This window comes from Balaenoptera borealis (assembly GCF_965194805.1).
Source record: "Balaenoptera borealis genome assembly, chromosome: 5".
Taxonomy (NCBI): domain Eukaryota; kingdom Metazoa; phylum Chordata; class Mammalia; order Artiodactyla; family Balaenopteridae; genus Balaenoptera; species Balaenoptera borealis.
In genome coordinates, this window is record NC_138862.1 from 87,761,438 (window position 1) to 87,781,133 (window position 19,696).

Genomic DNA, 19,696 nt, shown 5'->3' on the forward strand with positions numbered 1-19,696 from the left:
CTGCCACCATTCTCAAAACAGACTGAACTCCCATGGGTCTTGAAGTAAAAAAAAACACTGTGGGTCATAAATCAGTCTTTTCAACTATATCAGTATTTCTGAATGACAATATAGTTTGTCAGCGGCAGTGTTTATTATATTTGAGGTCAATGATGCACAAAATGCTATCTCCTTGATACTATAAAAAGCTGTTACTCAATTGTAGTTGTTGTGCCTCTCCCTCACTCCCTTCAATTCATATGTTGAAGTCCTGGGCCCCAGTACATCAAAATATGAACTTATTTGGGTATAGTGTCTTTATCAAGTTAAAATGAGGTTATCAGGGTGGGCCCTAATCCAATGACTGGTTGGTTCCTTGTAAAAGGGGCAAAGTTGGAAACAGACTTGCACTCAGGGAGAAGACCATGTGAACATGAAGACAGCCACGTACAAGCCAAGGAGAGTAGCGGGGAAGAGATCCTTCTCTCACAGCTCTCAGAAGCAGTCAACTATGCCAATATTTCAATTCTGAATTTCTAGCCTCTAGAACTGTGAGGTAATAAATTTCTATTGTTTAAGCTACTCAGTTTGTGATAATTTGTTATGGTAGCCACAGGAAACTAATATAGAAGATTGATTTACCACTATCGTAAGTAATCTATACATTTTCATACAGCAACCCCTATCTCCCACATCTTCCTATTTCTATTTTAATACTTCAGTGGGTTTTCTCAGAAAATGATTTGATATCAGAAGTTCAGGCATGACTTTGCAGTTGCATAACTGAAAATGAAATGTGAACAGATTATAAATAACTTGTTTATTCATTTATAAATGAGTTATGAAATGTTACTTTATTGTCGAACCCCTTACCAGTTCCTCCCCCTTTAAAATTATTTAGCACATAGATGGGGTTAAAGTAGAATAAGAATTAAAAAAAGACTGCCAAGAAAACCAGATCTCTCCTTACCATAACACTGGCCTCCTAGTGTCACTGAAAGAATCACACAGATGGGGAGTTCATTGATTGTCTTGGGGATAATAATTGTTGGGGAATGCAAAAGGAGGGTCTGGATCTTATTAATGGGAGTATCAGTGGACTTAAGTGCATATTATGTTGCACTTTAGTTCTGATAGTACAGTACTTCAACGACTTCATACATGAAAAACTGATCTTGTTTTTTTGAGTTTAAAGAAGAAAAAGTTTACAGCACCTATGTTTACGGAAGGAAAACTATAGTCTAATTTCTTCAGTACATCTGTTTCTTATCAATTTATGAAATCAGAGAACATGCAAGAAACATGATAGTCACCAAAAGTGGTTAAAACTACCAACTACAATACATTGAAAATACCACATTTAGGATACAATTATATACTGAAAAAGATAGCAATGCCAAGAAAAAAAATTTAAAAAGATCTTGTTAAAAAGTTCTCATAAGTTGTGTTTAAAATCATCCATTTTAACATCTGCAAAAAAGTCAAATTTATTATTTTACATCAACATTATGGAAATTAAAGAGAACAATCAAGTTGTCTCATGGACCGGAAGGTGACTTATTAATTCCCTTTCATTTCCAAACCTCATTAAGCAGTCACTACATTTATGAGGTAAATCAGCCGAATGCTTGAAATCTAGATGAATTTTAAGATCTTCAATCTGTCCTGTTGAATATTCACAATATTGACATAAATAAATCCCTTCAGATAAATGTGAATTTAAATGTTTGCAATATTCTAGCATACTTGAAAAGCCTTTCCCACAGTCATCACAAACATGAGGAAAAATTTTAGTATGTTCAATAGCAACATGCCTGTTAACATTTGTATGAAGTCTACTCCGAAACCCACATACTTGACATACAAAGAAGTTTTTACATTTGTCAAATGTAATTTTGCTTAAGAGGCTGTACTGTCCATGTTCTCCATTGTTATACTTATCACTTAACTCTATTAATTTACATGCATGCTCATTTACCACATGGCTATGCAAGTCTTCTGGATCATTCGTTTCATGTTCACAGAACTGACACAAGTACTGTTCATCACAGCTGTGCTCCTGGAAATGTAGGTAGAGTTCACTGCTTGAGGAGAACTGTACGTCACACTGCTCACACCAATAAAGGTGATCACTAAAATGGGTGTCTGCAATGTGCTGGCTGAGGTTCTCAAAAATTACTGTCTTATAATCACAGTATTTACAAATGTAGGGATCCTCCTCATGCAGTTTGGCATGTTCGATCAGGAGCATGTTGGTAGAGAAACTTTCTTTGCATACTCGACAGACATTTGAATCAGTACGCTTATGCTTCAAGATCATATGCTGCTTTAAATCAGAAAAATATTTGCTGTTGAACTCACAAAGTTCACATTTATAGAGGCCACTGCTATTAGCTCTCAGTAAAGGCCATTTCTGCTGGGCAGTCACATTAAAAGCTTGGCTCTTGTCAAGAATTTTGCAAAGTTTAGCTGGTGGCTCTTCATCAGTTTGGTCTTGGAGACTCTCAGAGGAATTGTTTTCTGTCTCTATATCATAATCTTCAGAAATTGCATGCACTTCCGCAGCAATTGGAACATCTTCAGCAGTGTGAACTTCTATAGGGCTCTCCTCTTGAGTTTGCTGGTTGACTGATTCAGGGGAGTCGCACTCTTCATCACAAATTTCAATATCAGTAGATTTTTCTAAAAAGTAAAACAAGCCTATTATTATTATTATTACTAAATAAGACCTACTAAATAAGTCATTGGCAAAAAGAAATTTACTTTACTTATTATTTTTTCACTGATCTATATAAAATGTGCAAATTCTATTAATTACTTTCCGTTACCTGTAGAAAAGGCAGTGTGGTCTAGAATTCTAAGTACAGGACTGGGAACCAGGTAGTTTTGATTTCTGTTTCTGGCCTTGATTCCATCTGTAAATTTTGGCAAGTCATTTGATGTCTCTGTATCAGAATCATCATCTGTGAAAAGGGATTTGGAAAAATATTTATTATTTATATCAAAGCATTAAACATTATTATAAAACAAACTACCAATGTTTTAAAATATAATTTAGAATTCCAACAGAACTAAGGACTTAGATTTAGCTATGAAAAGCTTTGTTATCTGTGTACCACAGATACACAGAAAATCTGTCCAAACAAGCAACTACTTTTGCTTCCATACCCTATTTGGACTAGAATACACTTTTTAAAGTTACTTGGGAATTTTAACTTGAAATTACTGAGTTTGAGTCAGTCTTTATTCCCTCAGCTCAGCCCCAATGTTTTATTTATTTTTTAACATTTTTATTGGAGTACAATTGCTTTACAATGGTGTGTTAGTTTCTGCTTTATAACAAAGTGAATCAGTTATACATATACATATGTTCCCATATCTCTTCCCTCTTGCGCCTCCCTCCCTGCCACCCTCCCTATCCCACCCCTCTAGGTGGTCACAAAGCACCGAGCTGATCTCCCTGTGCTATGCAGCTGCTTCCCACTAGCTATATATTTTACATTTGGTACTGTATATATGTCCATGCCACTCTCTTTGTCACAGCTTCCCCTTCCCCTTCCCCATATCCTCAAGTCCATTCTCTAGTAGGTCTGTGTCTTTATTCCCATCTTGCCCCTAGGTTCTTCATGACCATTTTTTTTTTTCTTTTTAGATTCCATATATATCTGTTAGCATACGGTTTCGCTTTTCTCTTTCTGACTTACTTCACTCTGTATTACAGACTCTTGGTCCAACCACCTCACTACAAATAACTCCGTTTCTTTTTATGGCTGAGTAATATTTCATTGTATATATGTGCTGCATCTTCTTTATCCATTCATCTGTCGATGGACACTTAGGTTGCTTCCATGTCCTGGCTATTGTAAATAGAGCTGCAATGAACATTTTGGTACATGACTCTTTTTTTTTTAAATTTTATTTATTTATTTATTTATTTATGGCTGTGTTGGGTCTTTGTTTCTGTGCGAGGGCTTTCTCTAGTTGCGGCAAGCGGGGGCCACTCTTCATCGCAGTGCGCGGGCCTCTCACTATCGCAGCCTCTCCTGTTGTGGAGCACAGGCTCCAGACGCGCAGGCTCAGTAGTTGTGGCTCACGGACCCAGCTGCTCCGCGGCATGTGGGATCTTCCCAGACCAGGGCTCAAACCCGTGTTCCCTGCATTGGCAGGCAGATTCTCAACCACTATGCCACCAGGGAAGCCCCATGACTCTTTTTGAATTATGGTTTTCTCAGGGTATATGCCCAGTAGTGGGACTGCTGGGTTGTATGGTAGTTCTATTTTTAGTTTTTTAAGGAACCTCCAGACTGTTCTCCATAGTGGTTGTATCAATTTACATTCCCACCAACAGTGCAAGAGGGTTCCCTTTCCTCCACATCCTCTCCAGCATTTATTGTTTGTACATTTTTTGATGATGGCCATTCTGACCGATGTGAGATGATATCACATTGTAGTTTTGATTTGCATTTCTCTAATGATTAATGATGTTGAGCATTCTTTCATGTGTTTGTTGGCAATCTGTATATCTTCTTTGGAGAAATGTCTATTTAGGTCTTCTGCCCATTTTTGGATTGGGTTTTTTTTTGATATTGAGCTGCATAAGCTGCTTTTAAATTTTGGAGATTAATCCTTTGTCAGTTGTTTCATTTGCAAATACTTTCTCCCATTCTGAGTGTTGTCTTTTCATCTTGTTTATGGTTTCCTTTGCTGTGCAAAAGCTTTTAAGTTTCACTAGGTCCCATTTGTTTATTTTTGTTTTTATTTCCATTTCTCTAGGAGGTGGGTCAAAAAGGATCTTGCTGTGATTTATGTCATAGTGTTCTGCCTATGTTTTCCTCTAAGAGTTTGATAGTGTCTGGCCTTACATTTAGGTCTTTAATCCATTTTGAGTTTATTTTTGTGTATGGTGTTAGGGAGTGTTCTAATTTCATTCTCTTACATGTAGCTGTCCAGTTTTACCAGCACCACTTATTGAAGAGGCTGTCTTTTCTCCATTGTGTATTCTTGCCTCCTTTATCAAAGATACGGTGACCATATGTGCATGGGTTTATCTCTGGGCTTTCTATCCTGTTCCATTGATCTATATTTCTGTTTTGTGTACCATACTGTCTTGATTACTGTAGCTTGGTAGTATAGTCTGAAGTCTGGGAGCCTGATTCCTCCAGCTCTGTTTTTCTTTCTCAAGATTGCTTTGGCTATTCGGGGTCTTTTGTGTTTCCATACAAATTGTGAAATTTTTTGTTCTAGTTCTGTGAAAAATGCCAGTGGTAGTTTGATAGAGATTGCATTGAATCTGTAGATTGCTTTGGGTAGTAGAGTCATTTTCACAATGTTGATTCTTCCAATCCAAGAATATGGTATCTCTCTCCACCTATTTGTATCATCTTTAATTTCTTTCATCAGTGTCTTATAATTTTCTGCATACAGGTCTTTTGTCTCCTTAGGTAGGTTTATTCCTAGGTATTTTATTCTATTTGTTGTAATGGTAAATGGAAGTGTTTTCTTAATTTCACTTTCAGATTTTTCATCACTAGTGTATAGGAATGCAAGAGATTTCTGTGCATTAATTTTGTATCCTGCTACTTCACCAAATTCATTGATTAGCTCTAGGAGTTTTCTGGTAGCATCTTCAGGATTCTCTATGTATAGTATGTCATCTGCAAACAGTGACAGCTTTACTTCTTCTTTTCCGATTTGGATTCCTTTTATTTCTTTTTCTTCTCTGATTGCTGTGGCTAAAACTTCCAAAACTATGTTGAATAATAGTGGTGAGAGTGGGCAACCTTGTCTTGTTCCTGATCTTAGTGGAAATGGTTTCAGTTTTTCACCATTGAGGACGATGTTGGCTGTGGGTTTGTCATATATGGCCTTTATTATGTTGAGGAAAGTTCCCTCTATGCCTACTTTCTGGAGGGTTTTTATCATACATGGGTGTTGAATTTTGTCGAAAGCTTTCTCTGCATCTATTGAGATGATGATATGATTTTTCTCTTTCAATTTGTTAAAGCCCCAATGTTTTAAAGTTAACATGGACAAGCTGAAATGCCAGTCAATAGAGAAAACTGCACTTCAACATCAGGTCTTTCTTAAACAGACTTTATGTTTTAGAAGTTTCAGATTTATAGAAAAAAAAAAAAAAAAAGACAGTACAGAGAATTCCCATATATCCTGCATTCAGTTTCTCCACTATTAACATCTTACATTAATATTTGTTACAATTAATGACCAATACTGGTAAGTTGTTATTAACTAAAGTCCATACTTCATCCAGATATCCTTGGTTTTTACATAACCTCCTTTTTCTGTTCCAGGCTCCCAACCAGGATACATACCATTTAGTTGTCATGTCTCTAGGCTACTGTTAACTGTGGTAGTTTCTCAGAATTCCCTTGTTTTCGAAGACCATGACAATTTTGAGGAGACTGGTAAGGTATTTTGCAGGATGTCCCACTAATGAACTTTGTTTTTTTTTCATGATTAGACTGTGATTATGGATCATTGGGAAGGAAACACAGAGGCAAACTATCATTTTTATCACATCATATCAAGAGTACATACTATTAACGTGGTTTATCACTGCTGACGTTGAACTTGATAACTGGGGTATTTATCAGGTTTCTCCACTGTAAAGTCACTCTTTTACTTTCCATACTCTATGCTTGGAATTAAGTCACTAAGTGCAGTCCATACTTAAGGAGTGGAAAGTTATGCTCCACCTCCTTGAGTGAGGAGTATCTACATAAATAATTTGGAATTCTTCTGTACAGATTTGTTTCCTCTCCCTTAAATCAGCCATTTCTCCAAGAAGCCCTCGTTCCTTTTATTGGAAAATGGTATTAGAAACCAAGATCTGGGCACTGGATGTGCTCATTGTTACTGGGCTGTCATTTCTGTTAGGCCTCCTCAGCTAACAAAGCAAAAAATATGTGCATGTACACTACCATGTATATACAGATATACCCATAAATGTTTCTGTATGTAACCATTTGTGTGTATATTAAGCCAAACATGAGTTCACACTGATGTCTCTGACTCTGCATGTTCTTTTTTTAAAATTTATTTTTAAAAAGTATTTATTTATTTATTTATTTGGCTGCACTGGGTCTTAGTTGCAGTACGTGGGATCTTTTAGTTGCAGCATGCAGCCTCTTAGTTGTAGCATGTGGGATCTAGTTTCCTGACCAGGGATTGAACCTGGGCCCCCTGCACTGGGAGCACGGAGTCTTAACCACTAGAGCACCAGGGAAATCTCTGCATGTTCTTTAAATAATTTATGTTTCTGTGCCTATAATAGGAGCTCACGGGAACTGGGGGTTTTGATTATTTCAGAGGAAGAAGAGAGCAAATGTAAGTTACTATTCATCTAATGCTCTAGAAAAGAGGAGTCAATAGAAGATACAAGATTGAAAATGACCAAATCCTTCACCCTCTGTTCTTTCCTTCCATTAGCCCTCCAGACTGAAAGGTATAGCTGAGTGGAAGAACTGTGTGTAACAGTATTCTTCACCTTTCATCATAAATGGTCCAAACTCTGGGTCATTCCTGCTTTGCCACTGATTCCTAGCTGATTAAAATTGATTTAGGAGGATCTGTTTTTGATTTATATCTCTGAGATAATGTTAAAAATTAAAATTCACTTTCTTACACAAAACTCTTTTGTTTTCTTAAGTTTAAACACTTGCCCATTTTGAAATCATCACTTTCACCCACATTTTCAAAAAAGAAATGAAAAATTATAAAAGCAACTTAATGAAAAATATTTTGGAAAATTTAGATATACCTTTGTTGTCAAAATATTTTAAGTCTGGTTGTCTCATAGAACAAACACTATAACAATGATCAGAAAAAATGCCATTGAATCCATCTGCAATTCTGCTTATTCCAGAGGAATCTGAAAACAAAATTTTAAAAATTTCAAGCATACTGAACATATATACATTTAATGACACCCATCTCTTTATCCAACATATATAAAATTTCACAGTATTTGTAACAAAGTATTAACATTTCCCTCAATTCTCAAGGCTTTTATAACTCAGATCTGACACTGACTTTGAGCTTTGAAAGAACCATAAATTATACAATTTAAAATATAATACTTTGAAGCACACAAAGATACATTTGCCTTGGTCAGAATCCCACAAAATATAAATATGCAATATACGTGTTCATTGCAAAAAAACAAAAAAACCCAAAAAAACAAAAAAAAACAAAAAAAAAAAACAAAAAAAAAATCCCAAAAATAACAAACCAAAAAAAAACATTGAATTAACTACCAAGAAGATCTGCCATGTACTGTAGGAAAAGCATAACACATAGGAGAAAGTTTGAGGACCAGTTAGGGCCCTGAATACAGTCATTTCAACTCTTGCCTGGGAAGTGCCAGTAAGCAGTAAACCAGGCTTAATTTCCTCAGATATGAAAAATGTGTAAGTTGGGTTGGTTAACAGGTATACCTGAGACTGCCCCAAGTATATGCATGTGGGTTGCATTTGTTACAGATGGCCAAAGACATCTTATTTGCTAAGACAGCAGAGCCAACCTCAAAGAAAGGATATAAAATTACACAATCAAAATGAAATTCATATTTCTGAAAATAATGTACAAGATAAAGTATTTTCCCAATGATGCAAAATATCTTCCACCAAGGTTATTGCTGTGCCTTAAGCACAAGCTTGGGAATCACACAGGCAAATATCAATTATGCTGTATAATTATGTAACCTCAGATATCTAATTTTAAATATCTATAAACCACGAAGTTGTGAGGATTAAACAATGTCTGCAAAGTTCTGATGTGTGCCTAGCACATGGCAGACATTGAGAAATATATTTTCAGACAATTTATTTAAAGTTTACTCTTACCTAAAAGTTGACCCAGATATTTAACTCTTATCAGATCATTTATGAGAAAATGATGGAAACACAACTGCATGGGAATACACGGCCTAACTTTTAAATAATTTAATCACACACTGACCTGAATAACGAGAAGGGTGTAAAGTCTTCCTTTTTCTTTTTTTAGGATATTCATTCATATCTTTTTAATCTAAAAATGGAAAAATTTAACAAATATATCACAACTGTTAATATTGTTATAAAATTTTCTTCTAACCAAATAATTTATTGGCAATAGGAAGTATGAAAATCCACTTCATAAGAGAACTGTTAAACAATCCTTCTGCTTACATTTTGGATTTATTTTTCTGATCAAGTTTAAATGCAGGACACCAAGTTCTGTTTTCTTTCTTACTGAGGTCGAGAACTCCTTTTCAAATATGGATGCAATTGTGAAAACTGGATAATAACATTAGCCTTATGCTTAAATTATTTTTTATAGAAGACAAATTGTGCCTATGGCACCAAATTAAGAGTTTTACAGGTACATTTCTTACAGTTGGGAATATTTTGACACAGTTTTGAAGCCACAGGTAGATACATTCCCTCAAAAAAATACTGTCACAAATCTGTATTGATGCCCTGGCTTCAGGAAAAACAAAAAAACAAAAAAAACAAAACTCATTGTATAGAAGCTCAGAATATAATTTTCAAGAAAAAAATCCTTTTCTGACTTATGAGGTCACATTCAACATTCTGTCGAGAACAAAAGAGTACGGCAGCCACTGAATGATTAAATTCCGACAGACTGTTATAGAATTGACTAATTAGTTTTACTACATCCCACTTACTTGATATAATTCTGAATACTGGAGTGAGGAAAAATGAATTACAGGAAGTTTTCACAGATGGTAAAAAAAATGCCTGTAGAAAAAAACATGACAAAAGTCATAAGAGCAAAAATGTAGTTCATTTCTGAGACTCAAGAATACAATGGTGGACTTCCCTGGTGGCACAGTGGTTAAGAATCTGCCTGCCAATGCAGGGGACATGGGTTTGAGCCCAGGTCCGGGAAGATCCCACATGCTGTGGAGCGACTAAGCCCTCGAGCCACAACTACTGAGCCCGCGTGCCACAACGACTGAAGCCTGTGCGCCTAGAGCCCATGCTCCACAACAAGAGAAGCCACTGCAGTGAGAAGCCAGCACACTGCAACGAAGAGTAGCCCCCGCTCGCTGCAACTAGAGAAAGCCTGTGTGCAACAACAAAGACCAAACGCAGCCTAAATAAATAAATAAATAAAATTAGTTAAAAAAAAAAAAAGAATACAATGGTACCAGATCTTAGTCAACTAGAAAGCTATACAGAATTAACTCAAGTACAATATTCTTTTGAACATACTGTATTAAGTACTAAAACTTGTATAAATCCATAAATATGTGACTATATGTAAATATGTGTCACGTTTTGTTGAAATGAATTTACCTTCTAAAGCTATAGTTGTATCTTAACACCAAAATAGGAATATAAATCTCATTAATTTATTCAGCCACAGTGAAAGCCAATATAATGCAGGCCAACTCCAAATTAGACTTTAAACTGTTTAAATCCTTATAGATTATTTAATAAAGAATAATAATCATTTGAGCACCAATTATGTACCATGCTGTGTACATTATTTTATTTAACCCTATGATTTGCAAAATCCACAACACTCTCAAAATCGCTATTCTTTACCCTTTGTTACTGATGAGGAAACTGAGGCATAAATTTAAGTCAGTGGAATACTTAATAAGTGACAGGGCTGGGATTTGAACAAAGATCTGATTTTGAAGACCATGCTTTCAATCCCTTTATTTTAGTTGTGGAAACAAATAGGGAGATAAAGTGATCACCCCAATTCAAGTAATAGATTAGTGTCAGAATCAGAACTGCCTACTCCATTTCAGATTAGTGTTCTTCCCCCTGTAGCAGTGGGAAAGTAAGGAATGTCAAGAAAAAAAATGCATTGTGAAGTCTTCTCTACCAGCTTATAAACTGCTTTTCTTATCACCACAGTGATATACTATATAGCAGGTAGAACTTGGCATCATTACTAAGACCATCTCATTTCTAGTGGTAAAGAACTTGAGGTGAACATACTGTTTTTGCTGCTTCACTAAGTTCTGGGTATATCAGCACTACACGTGCTGTGATACTACACTTATAGTGCTGTTGAGTTTATTGCAAATTTTCCTTATTTTATTTGATCTTCACAACAATCCTGTGAAGTACATAGAAGGGCTACTGTCAAATCCACTCCAATTTTACTGATGAGGAAACAAACTCAGGGAAAGTCAAGTCAACAAAGTAGCAGAACCAGAGATGAAAAAGCATATCTTCTGACTTCTGGGTTTTGAACAACTAACCGTGTGAGTAAATCTTCATTTCTAATCACTGCTACCAGAGAGTTACGTCTTGCTTCCAGTTCTTACTCAGCCACCAACTGGGAGGAGGGGAAGGGAATCACCCAAAGAAACTGACAACCATGATTTACAGAAATGGTATCAATATATATAATGCCTCACCTAACAACACAAATAGCATTCCTTGAGCCCACCCCCATCAAGTGCATTAAAAAAGAAAAAAAAGAAAAGCTGTTTTCATATTTATGTAATAAACTAAAATCTCAAGACTTATTCCTAATACCTTTTGTACACTTCCAGAATTTACACAGCTAAAACCTTTATACTTCATGTTCTAAATGTTCTACAAGTATCAGATAGAACACTGAACACTGTCAGCCGAGCATGTTAAATACTTCAAATTCTTTCAAAAAAGCAAGAAAAGGAAACGAAGCATGGCATTAGAATTAATGTTGCAAGCTGGCCTGGATTCAGACTGTCAGGTGGAAGGAATAAGATTACCTTGATCAGCAATTGTTTGACTCCTACTTAGGGCTAAACAATATCCAAATGCTCACCAGACCTCCTTTAAGCCAAGATGGTAAAATGCCCACTCAAGACCAAAAATGCTAACCATCCTTCATTTCAGCAAATGTTTTTAAGTGTCTTTTGCATGTATAACTGCCCTGATGAAGAAGTTTGGCTTTTTTACTTAGGTATGTCACAGACACATTTGCTCACCAGTCCTCCTTTCATTGGGAAGATTCTGAACATGCACCTTTTAACTCAACTCCCCTTCCTCACTTAAAAACAAACTACAGATGTAATATACGTCACTGCAGCAAAATTAGAAAAAAATTAAAATGAATTGAATCACTTAGAATCTATTCATCCAGAAAAACCACTGTTAACATTTTGGTGCATACACACCTAGACATTTTTCTCCTGCTAAGGTATTCACAAATATTTTACGTTTACAAAAAGAAAATCACGCCATCCAAAACATTTTTTTTTTAAAAGCAACTTACAAGACACTCGTCAGCATCTTTCCACCTGTCATTTTTTTTCAACAATAAAAACGTCTAAGTACAAAACACACTACAGATAATAGGCAGTCAGCACTTACATCAAAGGGTTCAACCTTTCTAAGGCCTTTCATGCAATGTAAATATTCTCTTTCTAATTGGTATAAACGTAAGACAAGCATTTACAATAAAAAGCTACAGTTTTCTTCTAAAGAGTTTTAAAAGCACGTTCTTTTCCACCTTCATTTTGAAACAAGTATATATTTTCCAGATTTTAAAAGAAATGAAACACAAAAATGCCACAGGAAAACTTGAACTCGAACCCACACTATATGTCCAATTTAGTGTCAGTCTTTGTTTTATCTCTTTGCTAAGAGAAAACTGCCTCCAATCACTCGTGTCCCTTGGTTGTACTGAAAAACAAGACCGAAAGGAGTTATAAGCACCCTAACAAGTGGCTTACGCTATACTGGCTGGAGACTTATAGCCGGGACCGAGGCTTGAAGGTTGAGGCTAGAGGCGCGGTCAAGGGACGCGCCGCCGGAGGGTCAAGATGTCACCCGCAGGGTCTGAGGGCCAGCGTGGCACCGACGGGTGTCCCGGGCCCAGACGCCCGGAGGGGCCCCGCAGGAGCCACCGGGACCCAGCCGCCCCCACCCCGGCGCCACGCACCGGCCCCACCCGGGCCCGGCGACTAGCGGAAACTCCCAAGCCCCGACCCCAGAGGCACCTTTCGGAAAAAAACAGCGGGGGGCCGAGGCGAGCCAGGGTGGAAGCGTCCTCCACAGGGGATGGAACTGCCTTCGGGATGGGGGAGGGGAGCGCCATCCTGCCTGAAAACGAAGGCAGGATTTCAGTTTAAAAGACGCCATCCGGTCTTCCCTGCCCTCTCCCGCAGGAAGCTGCGCCCGCACGCCCGCGGCCCCTGCAGCAGTGCAGCGCCCGGCCCGCTCCGCCCTCACACTCACCAGTCCTCGGGCCCCGCCCGGCCAGCCCAGGCGCAGCTCCGAGGCGGCGGACGAGGCACCCGAGCACGTTCGGAGGGGCCGCGCAGCCCTGCCCTTGGGCGCACGGCGGCGGGCGGCGCCGCTCTAGCCCTCACGCTCCCGGGGGCTCCGCCGGGCCAGCCCCACTCCCTCCCCGCGCGCCCTCTGCCCTGCCTGCCAGGCCCCCGGCCCAGGCTCGGCGGCCGCACTCACCGCCTCGCTCCGCGCCTGCGCCGCACGCCTCAGGGGCCCGCCGAGAGGGCGGGGAGGGGACTAGGTGAGAGTGGGGGCAGGGGAACGGGTGGATTGGCCTCACAGCACACCCAGCCTGGGAGGGACCACCGGCCTCAAGCGCCGGGGGTGGCCCGGCGGCCTGCCCCTCCCCCGGCAGGCACCTCCGCGCCGCGGCGGGTCCCTTCCGGGCGGGGGACCGCCCTTCCCGAAACGAGCGGGCGATTCCACCCTCTAGAATTGCTCCCGGCGAGGCTGCCGAGGGAACTTTCCCCCTCCCGCCCCCGGCCCTCCCTCCCGCACGGAAGAAGTGGGAGAAGCGACGCGCGCCAGGCGGCCTTTTCCCACTAAGCTCCGCCTGGGGACATGCCAGAATGGTCTTGCTCGGGGTAGGTAAGGCATGTGGCGTTTCAAACCCCAAAGAGGGGCCGCAGCCTATTGGGGACAAAAAGGGCAGCTGTCCACGGGGCAGGAGCGTTAAGCTCTTAAAAGGTCGTGAATCATTGTTAGGCTTTAGCCGGATTCCCTGACTCAAAAAATCTTGGTGGAATGAGTGTGAAATTATAGCGGATTGGATTAGATGATTTAACTCCTTTTCCGACCTTGAGTTTCTAGGAGCAGAGGTAGAGAGGATTAAATTAAGTAAGCGTAAATAAACTTGTGAACAGGGTGTGGTCACATGTTTAATCTTTTTGACAAAGAGTTAAGGTTGTTAGTCCCAATTTACAAATTAGTAAAGTGAGCTTGTGAGGGTCTAGAGACTAGGTTTTATTCATTTTTGTAGCCTCAGCACCCGGTCCAAATAATTGTTAAATGGATGATGAAGCCCATATGGATCATCATGTGCCCAAGGTCACTCTAAAAGTCAGGACTGCAATCTGTGTCTTTTTATCCATACGTCTACTGTGCTTTTCTTGCTTACCACATACTAACCAACCAACCAACCACCGGATAGTTATCATAGACTTTACTCTGACCCCTTCAACTATCTCCCAGGAGATAAAGTCATATTTGAAAGAGACACTAGTGTGTGTCTCGATTTTTTACGATTTCATAACTTTTATGTGTGTGTTTAGCCCCAATAAACGACTATTTACGAATGCTGGCATGGCCTGAATAAAATATGAAGAGATTTAGAGGCACCTTTTAATCCTAGTATAGTAAGTTATGGCACGGAATAGGGAATTGACACAGGTTTGTGGAATTTGTAAAGGACAGTATGTTTCATTCCCTCCTCTTGGGTAGTTGGGCTGTTTCTTGACCTGATACGGTGGAAGCCACTAGGGGGTGTTATGGAACCATTTTGAAGGCTTCTCTTTGCCAGCAGTGGTGAAACCGTGCAGCGGTCCCGGGAAGGAGATCATTTTGCCCGCCAGCGCCGGCGCCTTCATTCCACTAGCGTTGTGCCCTGGCAGCGAGGAACTTTTGATTTGTGCTGGCAGCTGGACATCAGCTCTCTGTTGACTAAGACGACTCTTCTGAGAGCCAACTTATAGAAAACGTACACCTCAACTAAATTTGGACTTTATTTCTTACACCTCCCGTCTGCCTGGAACGGTAGTGTAATTAATCTATCTTCGGTTTGGAGTATGTTATTTCTTTATTGGCTTCTTAAGCATCAGGTGATGCTGATGCTGCTGTCCCAGGATCACACTTTGAGAACCACTAGCCTAAGACTTTCCCCACCCAACCTGACATTGGGTAAATAGTACAATGCTTCTCACTATTCCACAGATAGGCTCCAGCTGTTTCTCATCCGTGTGTTTCGGTATGTTTCTTCCACCTGCAATTCCTTTCCTTTGTTTCTGTCTGTAAGATCAAGCTCACAGTTTATCTCTTCTGTGAAGTCTTTGATTTTCCCTAGCGGAGATCTCTGATCACTCTTCAGAGATTTTATAGTATTTGGTGCATTAGTCCACTTATCATCAAAGATGCATTTACTGTGGAGATAATGAAGCTTTAAGCTTCAAGTCCCCGCAATTGCATGAACCTCTTCTAGGATGAGGTACTTAATTTTGCATTTATAATTTTGTTATTTTTCTTAAATCGGTGCCCTCAGTTTGCGTAAGCTTCTGTTCTCACAAAATTTGGCTCCACCCCTGTTTATCATATTGTCTGTCCACAGACTTTGAATTCTAGTTTTATTATATTCCAGTCTGTTCCATCTCCCTGCTTAGCACAGGCATAGAGCCTCAATAAAATAGTCATTGCATATCTATCTTATGTCCAGCACTGTATTCGGTACTGGGGGTACAGTATGAGCAAGATGGACATGTTCCTTGCCATGCTGGTCCTTATAGTAGAGAAGATAGGCAATGAAACAGCACTGGAATGTAATGACTAAACATATATAAGGTAAGTAAAGAGTGTATGGGAGCTCATGACAGGTGCCTAGCTTGGTCTAACGACGATGGGGCAGGTAAAGAGTCTAGGGATTCAGCTTGTTGAATGAATTGATAAACTCTATCCAGGTTACCTAGCCTGATGACACTAGTGTAGACCTAACTGGGCGTCATAGTCCTGACTCAAACATGAGGCAACGGCATGCCGTAGTCTTGCATCAGGGACCTCACATTCCCAACAGAGAAAACTGGACTCCGTAATTCTGAGCCATCTACACGGCAGAGGTCTTCCAAGCAGCCAGCCTAGTGCTTTCAAAACCAGCAAGCCCAGATCTAGCCAGCCAGTCAGTCCACTCACTTTGCTTCCTTCAAGTAGGCAGAGATAGTCTTTTGGCTCTAAAAGTCTTACTCCATTTCTTCTTCTCTGAACCTCATCTCTGGGATTCTACCTAGACTCTGTACTAGGTCAAGTTCTCTTCTTGGCAATAAAACTTTTTCACTCAGTGCTCAATTTTCAATTGCTATTAGTCTTTATTGTTTCTTTAACTGGATGAATCAATGAATGGATACATAAAATCAGACTAGACTTCTTTTTAAATAAAATTTTATTTATTTATTTATTTATTTTTGGCTGTGTTGGGTCCTCGCTTCTGTGCGAGGGCTTTCTCCAGCCGCAGCGAGCAGGGGCCACTCTTCATCGCGGTGCGCGGGCCTCTCACCATCGCGGCCTCTCTTGTTGCGGAGCACAGGCTCCAGATGCGCAGGCTCAGCAGCTGTGGCTCACGGGCTTGGCCGCTCCGCGGCATGTGGGATCCTCCCAGACCAGGGCTCGAACCCGTGTCCCCTGCACCGGCAGGCAGACTCTCAACCACTGCGCCACCAGGGAAGCCCTAGTCTTCTTTATTAGAATATTAATTATACCTTCCACAGTGTTTGTGTGACACTTTTCATTTTCTAGAGTATTGACTTTATTTATAGCATCTGGGAAGGAAGGTCAAGTGTTGTATCCATTTGATAAATTTGAACTCAGACACTCATACCTGTGAGGATCTGAAGGCTAAACCATGTCAAGGGAAACTGAGGTTAATAGATGATGAAAAGAAGTAAGTAGGTACATTTGATATCCCTAGGAAGTAAATAGGTATATTTGATATCCCTAGGAAGTAAATAGGTATATTTGATATCCCTAGGAAGTAAATAGGTATATTTGATATCCCTAGGAAGTAAATAGGTATATTTGATATCCCTGGGAAGTAAATAGGTATATTTGATATCCCTAGGAAGTAAATACATACGTTTGATATCCCTAGGAAGAAAACTCATTGACTGGTTAGGTCTGTGGTAGGCATTACTACTGTTCAACAGTATCCAATTTCTGGTGCTCTCTACTCTCAGCCATACAGGTGATTTTACTCCCTGTCCTGTTTGAAGTTGGGTAGAGCCACATGACTTGCTTTGGTCATTGAAATGTCAATAGAAGTGCTATGTGTCACTCTTAGGTGGAGGCAATTCATTCCGGTGCTTGCTTCTCTAGCCCTCCCTTCCTCTGTCTGGAGAGCTATCAGGACACAAAGCAGACATGACATGAGCAAGAAACACTTTTGTTGTGTTAAATTGATAAGCTTTTGGGATTGTTTGTTATTGAAGAATCACTCTCTGGGAGTTCTCTGGTGGCCTAGTGGTTAGGATTCGGTGCTTTCACCTGCGGAGGACCAGGTTGGGGGAACCATCTCACATGCTACTCGGCGCAGCCAAAATAAATAAAATAAATAAATAAATGAAACATTAAAAAAAAACCCCACTGTGATTAAAAAAAATCACTTTCCATCACTGACTGAGACAAAGGCTAAATTTATACATTCCTTCATCCAGGGTGTGAGGCTAAAGAACAGAGTCTATTAAGATCTATATTCCATTAGTATGTCTTTGGATTTTAAATTCAATTATTTATTCATTTAACGAGCATTTATTAAAGCTTACTAGTTGCAAGATAACTGTGGTAGCCACTATGGAGGGGACAATACAAAAATATGTTTTTAGTTGCTTGTATAGCAGCCTTATCAGGCCACAATGAAAATCTATGTAAATCTCTTAGAACTCTAATTTTCTTGGAGTATTTTCATGTAGCAGTTCTCATGTCTTATACCAAGTGGTGCCCCGTAGTAAATGGTAACAGGAGCTGCTTTTGATGATCAGGAATATCCAGAGTTTACCTGTTCCGAACTTTGACTAGTCTGAACTGAGTAGCATTGCTTTTCCTGTTGGCATTCAAAAACCCAAAAGACATAATTATTTATAATGATCACTAATCACAGTGAAACACCACCTCCTGGAGGCAGTGGATGGGGACTCTCGGGGTCTCCCAAGTAGACTGTCTGCTTTGAGAAGGTAAGAAATCAGTCTGTCTTGCTGACTGCTAATACCCAAAGCTTACCTAGCACAGTGCTGACAGAGTGACCACCTAATATTTATTGTATGAATGAAGCACAAAATGAAAGGATGCATGAAATCCTTACCGCAGTGTAAATATTCGTACAAGGTTTAGTCCGTTTTGTGTGTTCAAAGTATGTTTAATGGCAAAGATTTACTTAGTAGGCATTCCTCTCATATTCAATTTTCCCCCCAAATATGTTTTGAAATATTAAATCTGTTTTGAAATAGGAAAATTGATATGGAGTCTTAAGGGGAAGGATAACATCAGAACAGGCTTAGCTTGGGACTTCCCTGGTTGTCCGGTGGTTAAGACTCTGAGTTCCCAGTGCAGGGGGCATGGGTTTGATCCCTGGTTAGGGAACTAGATCCCACATGCCGCAACTAAAAGATCCCTCATGCTGCAACCAAAGATCCTGCATGCTGCAACTAAGACCTGATGCAGCCAAATAAATAAATATATATCAAAACAAAACAAAACAAAAAACCAAAAAAACAAGCTTAGCTTAGTTACCCTTAAAAAGCTACAAGATTTTCAGGTTCTTTGAAGCCATTAAAAAAAGAAAAAAGATTTGAGGAGGAACATCAAAAAGAATGTCGGTCATGATTTTATTGCCCTTCACAGGTGTAAAATCCCTTTAAGAATTTTTAAATGGATTATGTATCATTGATTTACTCATAAAAATGATGAGGTCCGGCATATTCAAAGGGTAGTTTACTTGGACAATAATCTCACTAAATTTATCATTTTCATTTTTAACCTGCGTGCGTTTTGGATATTTTCATGACTTTTATAAACTTTCCAAATGTATATAAGAATAGAGAGAATAATAAATGTACCCTCATATACCCATCATCCCATTTTCAATAATTACCAAACCATACTTGCCTTTTGTTTTTTTCCTTTTGCTCTCCCGCCTTCCCTCCCTCCTTCCTTTTCTTCTTTTTTCTCTTTTTCAAGCATTTTGAGAAAATCCCAGGTCATTTCACTCTTACACAATTCTCTATAAAATATGGATATTTTCTTACATAAACACACATAATTTTCACACCTAACAAAAAGAACATTAATTCCTTAATATCATCAAAGACACAAATTTCTCTGTCTTACACATGTCCTTTTTTCAGTTGGTTTGTTTCAAAACAAGATCCAAGCAAGGTCTATAGTCAAACCTACTTGTTATGTTTCTTTAGTTGCAGTTAAGCTGGAAAAACCCCCACCCCACTTTTTTCATGTCATTGATTGTGGAAGATGAATTTACATTTTTTTACTTTCAGTGTTTTAAATTTTATTACAAACAGAACTCTAAAGATTTGCACTTTAAGGAATTTTGCTTCTCTTAGTCTTTGCTAGCTTACAAAAAGAAGGCAGAAGTACAAAACAAAATAGCCAGGCTTCTGGGGTGGGGGAGAGAAATTACTCTGTTTTTGTTAATTTATTTGGCTCTGTTAATATTAAACAGATTCAGAGGTCTCATTTTCTGA

At 39.3% G+C, this 19,696-nt stretch overlaps 2 protein-coding genes across 10 annotated transcripts in view; one reads left to right on the forward strand and one right to left on the reverse strand.

Moving 5' to 3' along the window:
- Positions 1-784: 784 nt before the first annotated feature.
- On the reverse strand, positions 785-13,561 carry ZNF639 (zinc finger protein 639). 9 transcript variants are annotated; one of them, XM_082394109.1, is made up of 8 exons: positions 13,422-13,561; positions 12,953-13,055; positions 12,550-12,635; positions 9,665-9,737; positions 8,956-9,024; positions 7,757-7,867; positions 2,808-2,942; positions 785-2,661 (listed from the first exon to the last, which is right to left on the reverse strand). In XM_082394109.1, the coding sequence occupies exons 5-8, from the start codon at positions 9,011-9,013 to the stop codon at positions 1,508-1,510; spliced, it is 1,458 nt and encodes a 485-aa protein (XP_082250235.1). In that variant the 5' UTR covers positions 9,014-9,024; positions 9,665-9,737; positions 12,550-12,635; positions 12,953-13,055; positions 13,422-13,561; the 3' UTR covers positions 785-1,507. The 9 variants fall into 9 exon arrangements, with proteins under 9 accessions (XP_082250235.1, XP_082250236.1, XP_082250233.1 ...); XM_082394110.1 differs by lacking the exon at positions 13,422-13,561 and adding an exon at positions 13,191-13,415; XM_082394107.1 differs by lacking the exon at positions 12,550-12,635.
- A 188-nt stretch (positions 13,562-13,749) lies between these two features.
- LOC309629719 (cyclin-Y-like protein 1) overlaps positions 13,750-19,696 on the forward strand; it is an 83,181-nt gene continuing 77,234 nt past the window's right edge. Inside the window, exon 1 of the mRNA XM_082394187.1 lies at positions 13,750-13,832. Coding sequence (XP_082250313.1) covers positions 13,814-13,832 — 19 coding nt within the window. The 5' untranslated portion in view covers positions 13,750-13,813. The remainder of the gene's footprint in view (positions 13,833-19,696) is intronic.

Bases quoted from the DNA above. Each gene is read 5' to 3' on its own strand.
- ZNF639 (XM_082394107.1), bottom strand. From the start codon at position 9,013: ATGAATGAATATCCTAAAAAAAGAAAAAGGAAGACTTTACACCCTTCT. The intron at 2,943-7,756 runs GTATATCTAAAT...CCCTTTTCACAG, and splicing joins AAAATATTTTGACAACAAAG to ATGATGATTCTGATACAGAG. The intron at 2,662-2,807 runs GTAACGGAAAGT...TTTACTTTTTAG, and splicing joins CCACACTGCCTTTTCTACAG to AAAAATCTACTGATATTGAA.